This window comes from Montipora foliosa, chromosome 7 (genome assembly GCF_036669935.1).
Source record: "Montipora foliosa isolate CH-2021 chromosome 7, ASM3666993v2, whole genome shotgun sequence".
In the NCBI taxonomy this organism is placed as follows: domain Eukaryota; kingdom Metazoa; phylum Cnidaria; class Anthozoa; order Scleractinia; family Acroporidae; genus Montipora; species Montipora foliosa.
In genome coordinates, this window is record NC_090875.1 from 5,113,935 (window position 1) to 5,121,760 (window position 7,826).

Here is a 7,826-nt window from a genome sequence, read left to right on the forward strand (position 1 = left end):
TGGAAAAGTAGGCTACATAGCCAGTGAACTAACTCGATACTTACATCCATTGCTCAAGGATCCATCACTTCTGGTATCCGTTAAAAAAATTCGTTTCTGTACGACTTTCCTTATGATTGGTTTCTACTTAACGATAGATATTACCAGGAGAGGCCAGTGGGAGAAGCAAGTAATCAGAGCTAGTCGCACAGTAAAATAAAATACCTGTAACTAGTTAGTGCACAAAGCAAGGCTTCGCAGAGACAAGAACCCGTAAAATTCTGCTACTACCACCCTCCCCCCCCCCCAGTCTCTCCCCCCCCCCAGTCTCTTAAATTAAACATGACTGTTTAGTCAACATAACAATTAATAAAAATAATTTATCTACATGGATTAAAAAGTTATGGTATTATTACTATAACAAGGTTGATAAAAATTTTCAGTGTTCCTCTTGCATCTGAGGAGGAGGCAACTGTATTGGTGCCCTATGAAATTGAGCTCTGGCTGTCAACTGTCCTCTCTGTGGCATGGCAGCTCTATTTGCCACAAAGACCCCTGGGTCTCCCCTCCTTGATAAAATGACTCTGTCAAGTCTTTCAATGATTCCTTCCCCTGATGGCTCATTAAAGGAGGGCAACTCAAACTCTCTATATCGTTCCTTGGCCCCTGTCCAGTAGTGGAAATGTAGTTCTGGGTCAATGCGTTTCTTGAATTCATTTAGAATTTTAGGCTGCGCATCGAGAAACTGCTTAACATCAAATATTTCCCCTAGCATTTCATGCATCAGAGCAATAATTCCTTCCACATCATCAGTTGCTGAGGCACGGGGATGCTCAGGGGGAAGACTTCTTTCTTGGTACTCTGCACGACGCAATTCTCTGCTCTCCAGATTTGCAACTAGGCCAATGACAGCTTCTTGTGTTAGACCACATATACCCTTTATGGGTCTAAAATAATGCAAATTTAAAATGAAGTTACCTAATATTGTCATTCAAGTACTGTTTGATAGCACACCACCTACCGGCACATACCTCTATATGGCACTAGCCATATGCAAATAGTTGAGCTTTTGTCTCATACAAGAAGACTTTTCTCTAAAGGGGCATTTGAATGTGGTTTTCATGGTTCAACTTCAATCCATTCCAATCAGTGCTATCCATGCCAACAGACAATAAGAAACAGATTGATGGCTGTGAGAACTTGACCCTTATTCTTGGAATTCAACTGATTCAGTCACTTAAATACATGTAGCTTGACATAGCTACAAGGAGGTAATTTAATTAATAATAGTCAAGTTTTGCTAAGTTTGAACATAATTACAATACCTATTCACATCAATAGTGCTGTAATCAGGCAGGGTTTGAAACCATGGCATCCAGTCAGCTAACAGCCAATTCTTCATATTTTGGCAGTATGATGACCTTTGCTCTTCAGAGAGCCCTCTTCCATCAACTGCCTTGTGCCAGTTGTGAATTATCTTCAGAACTTGGGCTCCACTACCGTGCCCTACTCGCTCAAGGAAAGAAATTACTCCAGGACTAATGAGGCGCTCACAGTCAGGCACAGACTGTTTGTTCTTCCCTGTGAGAGCTTCATATGTTAAGCCAGTAGTAGGGTCATGAAGAGCATCTCTCATATATCGCAAATCGATGCCTGGAATATGGCCTTCACGAAGACGAGATATGATGCGTTTAAGAAGATGGTTGTGGTCTTCTCGGTGATGGATCAGTTCACCACTGCTGTCTCTCTCTGGCTGGTAAAGATTGTCAGTGAAGTTTGCAGGATCAGTGACATGCTGTTTAAGATCTTCAATCTTTTTACGGTAGAGATAAATGGCCATTATAGATTTAAGCACTTCATGAGTAGTCTCTGGTCTTCCTAATAAGAGAAACAATATTGCAGGTAAAATGTAAATGTACACTTACAGGACACAACTGGCTGTGCCCTCCTCGCTATCCACAGACTGTCAGGTGACCACACATAATGACTACAGGCCTCTTACACGAAGAGCCTTGGTTCTAGCTGAAATCCGTACAACAGAGACTGGTATTGCAAAGACTACAAAACCTGCCCTGTTAAAGCAGCCATTACTGTTACCTTCAATCCATGGGTGTGGATCATGTTGGAAAGGAAACAGCTTCCTTCTTAAAATCAACAAAGCATCTTTGAAAGGGACTGGTTCATCTCTTGCACTGGTCATGAATGAATGTATCCACACAACATCATCTAGAGGAACTGCCGGGTGACGGTTTAATGGATTTCCTATTGGACAACAAAGCAAGGTCAACTCTTAATAATGAGATTATGAGGCTGCAAAGTTTTCAAATGACCTAAAACTAAATGAAATGCAGATGAGTTGACTATTGACACTTCCAGAAATCTAACTGATGAAAGGTAACACTTGTTATCGTGACTTCTACACAGAAAGATGAACCTACCATGTCCATCCAAGGTCAAGTAAGAAGCAATTGTATTGCCACTCTTAGAGCGCACTTCGTTCCTTGCATTCTTGATCAACTCAATCACAGATATTGGCCGTGTATTGCCCACTGTTCGCAATGAATTGAATTCTCCATCTGTTGTGAAACCTAATAAAAAATACAACAAACAAGAACACACGGTAATGAGTTACATACATGTAGAAGCAACTTCCTCAGTTCCATGGAGTTCAATAACAAACAATAAAAGACTGGTGCATAATCACATGAGTTTAGTAGGCTTTGTACATTATTTTACGTTATGAACTTTTATGTATGGGATTATCAGGAAAGTTAAATAATATAGCACTGAAATGCACAAAAACATGCACTGAAATAAGGTGTAATTATAAAAAAGGCAATCTTAATAGTCAAGAGCATAACATTTTATTGGCCAGTGAGCTATCTTAAAAGAAATTGCCTATAGAGAGCCATTGGAGCACCTGGATCTTTAAATATGACAGACAATTAACTTGTAAGGGTTCACTAAGCACATACCAACAACTGTCATTCCCACATTCCTCATAGCTTCCTCCAACTGAAGTTCCAGCTCCCTCAGTTTTGAGTCGGTGAGGGATCGGTACGGCATGAAGCGAACTGGAATGGCATATGGCTTTCTGTTGCGCAATTCATCGGCAATCATGAACACCAAGATATGACTTGCTGCAGTGCGCTTCTTTGTGTAAAGATCTTTCAGGTAAACCAACAAGCCTGATTTCAGGGAAATTAAATTAGCACTTGCACCGTCAGACTCCCCTTGCTCATAATCTCCGAGTTCAACCTGGAAACTTCTCACTTTTTTCATCAGTTCCTCAAAACCTACAACAGCCCAAGCCAATTCCATCAAGGTGTGCTCAGCTGATCTCCCCCCTTGAAGTGCCCTGTTGTATACTCCATTTGCAACATCAGCACCAGTACTAAGAAATTCCAGATCTTTCTGTAATTCAGCTAGCAAAGTTGCCACATCAGTCAACATCACTCTTGACCTTCCCGGTGTACCAATACCCCTTACGAAAGTACATCATGCTTTATATTCATCATGCAATGCTTGTAGAGAACCATCCCCAAGATCGTCATCACCAGACCAAACACCCCGCATACTCTCCCGCAAACCTTTCCTCACATCACAGCCATCGGCTTTTATCCACCATCGCCCTAACGGGATGCTTTTCTTTGCTTGCTGGAGTGCTTCCTTCTGCAGATTGAAAAATTTTGATTAGATTAGAATATTTACTTGCTTGAAAACCAGATAACCGAAGAGAGTGAAACAGTCAGCTTTCAAACCACCAATACATTGTAAAAGAAACAATGTTATGAAATAGTCTATCCTTTTCAGTGCCTGTATTCTGATTATGCCTGTAGTAAAAAGCATAATTAATTAAGCATTGTCTACCAAACATGTCAAAATGATTCTTTTTAAAACACATACTTGAATATCGACTGTTTTTGAAAATCCAGATGATGTAATACGCCTTTGGATCTGACGTGGCCCCAAGCTTGCAATGTTGACCTTACTCTAGAAAGAGAGAATCCCATTGTGCATCAGGGGAATATGTTAACTATTGACTCTGAGCAAATGCAGTGACTTGTTATTAGGCTACCCAGAATTAGACTGGCTACATGGATAGTATTGCTGGTAGCAAGTTATACAGTGTAACAGACATCAGCACGTACTAAGAAATAGTCAAAATCACAAACAATACCTACAAGATCTCTTTAAATGACTGTCTTTGTTAACTAGTTTGGTGACAGGGTTGTGTTACAGCAAAACAATAATTCTTTAAGGGCATGCATGTGCTTGTGATAGCCCTGTTATTACTCCTAGACAATAACATCGACCTTACAGCGGTTTTCATTTAAGTGTTATAAAACCAAAACCAAAGTAATCTCTCTAGCCATGCACAAAGGACACAGACAAGCCAGTCAACCAATCAAAACTCAAAGTAATTACCTGTAGTTGATGGGAAGCGAGGGAAAATGTGCATGAACGAGTCACTGTTGCTTTTGCTTTTGTCTTTTTTACTCCTGATTGGCTGAAAAAGTGGCATGAGATTTTTAAACCAATCCTGTAGAATAGTAAATGCAAACCCAATTACTTTTCGACACTCAAATGAAAACCACTCTATCAGCTAATGTTATTGTTCAATCTTCGAAGTTAAAACCCTTAAATTTTTTCAGAATGGAAAATGTTAGACTACTCTTACGGGGGTTATGGCATTTTATACACAGCAAACCATTAAATGATAAAACCTAAATACACATCATACATGTACATTGTATGTATAATGCTTTGTGCCATTATTAAGTCCTTGTGGAGTGGGAGAAGGGGTGATGAGGTGGGGGGGGGGGGGGGAAGTGCGTTAGTCCTGCCATTACATTTTATAGGAGGGAGCACTACTTCAGGCAGGTTAAAATTTAGAAGAAACAGAATTATATGTTTCAAACCAACCTTTAATGGATCGAACAACCCTGGATTTCTTTTTGAGTAATGAGCAGTGGGTCTGATGTCATGAACCTTCTCCATTTCTTGTGCATTCGATCCCATTTCCATGTCATACTGTTGACTTCTACTGACATGTGTCCATAAATGTGAAACACGTGCTTCTTCACCTAAAGAAGACACAGAGTTCTCCAGTACGGGACTTGCAGGGTTGTTATCATTTAAAGTATCAATTGCCCATTCCAAATCATTTAAACAGAGTGAAGACTCTTGCAGGGCATTTTGGATGATATCAATCTGTTCAACCAAATCGGCTCCCACTGATTCTTCTCCCACTGATTCTTCCCCTGTTGAAGATCCTTCCATCGACTCCGCTTCACTGGAACAAGAAGTACCCAGCAAGGACTCCTCGATCTCATCAGTTTCCTGCACTTCATACTGCCAGGCCGGTCCCCTATGGAGGCACAGCCACTTATGACCAAAATGAGAGAACATTGTTGCCAGCCATGACGCATAATGTTCCTCAATGCCCAGGTTTTGTGTACTTCCCCTTGCAAAGAAGCGGATGTTGTAATCTAACAAGCCATATGGCATTTGGTTGATGGGCAGTCGGGGATGTGGACCCTCAAAGCACTTACTTAAATAAAAAATCAAGTTCTGTTTACTGTTCATAAACAATGTCTTCATTCCACTTAAGCTGGAGGAAAGAAAGTCATTATTCACAAACTTATAAAAGTCCAGTCCCTCACTATCCACAATGGTGATCTTGAGGAGATGATCAAGGAGTTGTGTGCGTAACCTGTGGGACATACAATTTTTAAAATTCCAGATAAATTCCTGCACCAAATCTCCCACACTGGATGCCAATGGCTGTGTACGTTTGGTTGGGGAGCAGTTGAAGATGGGAGACAGAGTGTTATCAGGGATGGCTGTGGCAGGTCGTTGTGGACTGTTATTCTGATGGACTGCACCAAAGTCAGATGGAATGTCATTGTTGATGTAGTCAATCTGTAATGTTTCTTCAGCCTCAGACAAGGTGGCAAACTGGTGTGACAAATGCTTTGTTACCCTTGTTCGACAAGATGGACCTTAAAGGCAGACAACAGCAAGAACTTCAGAGGCATTTGGTTTTTCAAAAAATGAAGATGACAGTACAGCTTAAAGCCAAGCTCCAGAAGCTTTGCCTAGGTCAGAAAGCAGGCACTATTCTGTACCTTTAAAATTCTCAGACAATTCACCGACTCGTTGCCAATAAAAGCACACATTTTGAATTTTACCAACCTGTCCTTGAAGAACTACAGGCCTTGTTGACTGCACTAGCACAAGAATCCCAAAACTCAGCATCCCTCTGCATTGGCCATTTATCGCTGACGGCATTATCCCAAAACAAGCAAATGAACTGAACCAAGGCACTCGTTTCTGCATCATTCCACTCTCGTTTCCCCGATGACTTTTTCGGTTCATTTCCTTCATGGAATAAACTTTTTCTCGACGTTCCTTCCGTCGATGAACGTTTACTTGCAGGCTTGCCTGGCGTGTTGCCACCTACAACAATAGGCCTTTTAGAGGCCATATTTGCTTATAAATCCACTAAGCAAAAACGGCTATATCTGGCGAAGCTTTTGAGAGCGTTTGAGAGCGTTTATCTCTAGCTGTAGAAGAAAGATAAAAGAAGCCATTTAGACCATTTTTAATGTTTAAACTATCAGAAATAGCGACTTCTAGGGCCTACAAAAATGGTCTCATATTACACCGTAAATTAGCCTGGCTACGCTGCCGTGTAAAAAAACAATCAATGTTTATCGATTTTAGGCAAAACCCATTGCATACCAAAGAACGAGTGTTTACCTAGTTATTTTAATAAGAAAATATACAATGAACGAGCTAAATGGCAAAGGAAATGGATGCAATAACTCACCACAATACAGCTCTCCCGCCGCCATCTTGGAAAATACCGATACCAAAATGCAACGCGATCTCATTGCGCACACCGCCTGGTCCAGAACTATACAAGAATGGCCTCCAAATTCGACAAATTACGTAACTTAGACTTTCAGGCGGAATCTCCGCAAACAATGCCCTACGACTTTCTATATTATTAAGACGATTTTAATATATTTTTATTCCTTAGGTTTCAGTTTAGATACACGATCCCATAAGCGGCCACGCTTTAATCACCATCATGTTGAAATAAAAGTTGTTGTATTGTATTGTATTGTATTGTATTGTATTGTAAATGCACCGTTTGTGATCCTGAATACATCAAAGGAAGAAAACATACACTTTGCAGTGTCTCGGCGAATTCGTACTCAAACAGAAAGAACAATTTCACGATAAAAAGAGCAGGTAGCCATTACATTTTTGATGACAGTACTTTTATTTGGTTTGTTTGTTATGTTTGAGAATCTGAATCAGTCAGAAGTTCGACCGGTTTTTTCAAAGTCCATATAGACTTAGAAAAAAAACCTCTAAGAGGAAAGAACAAGGCGCCACAGTCCCAAAGGACGTCTATTGTTCTCGCTATTGTTTTCTTGAAACAAAGGAGTGTATGCATAATTAAGTAGGTAGGGACCTGTGCGGAAATCTTGCCGAGCAACCTTCCAATCCTCGAATTTCACTCTTTGTTTAAGTAAACACTTATTTACGGGGCGTAAGTCCAGAATTAGTCGCTTTTTACCACATGGCTGTACTGACACTGATAAGGGGTTAATTACCAAGGGTTTCTTAGCAACTACGCAGACACGCACAGAGAGAACAAGCTCATGGTTGGCTTGGTCCACAAATTAAATCGGCATGAAATCTAGCAGACTTATTAATATTATTCCTTAGCTTCACGGGCTCGGGCGAACTAGCAAAGGTAATTTATAACCGTTTGCAATAATCGATAAGCTAAAATAAGGCGCACCGATAGATTTCCAAAGCTCGATGTT

General features: G+C 40.6%; 1 protein-coding gene across 1 annotated transcript; it reads right to left on the bottom strand.

Moving 5' to 3' along the window:
* Window positions 1-418: 418 nt before the first annotated feature.
* On the bottom strand, window positions 419-3,432 carry LOC138009734 (uncharacterized). Its single transcript, XM_068856758.1, has 5 exons — window positions 2,955-3,432; window positions 2,418-2,567; window positions 2,077-2,241; window positions 1,300-1,857; window positions 419-957 (listed from the first exon to the last, which is right to left on the bottom strand). The coding sequence occupies exons 1-5, from the start codon at window positions 3,430-3,432 to the stop codon at window positions 419-421; spliced, it is 1,890 nt and encodes a 629-aa protein (XP_068712859.1).
* Window positions 3,433-7,826: the final 4,394 nt, after the last annotated feature.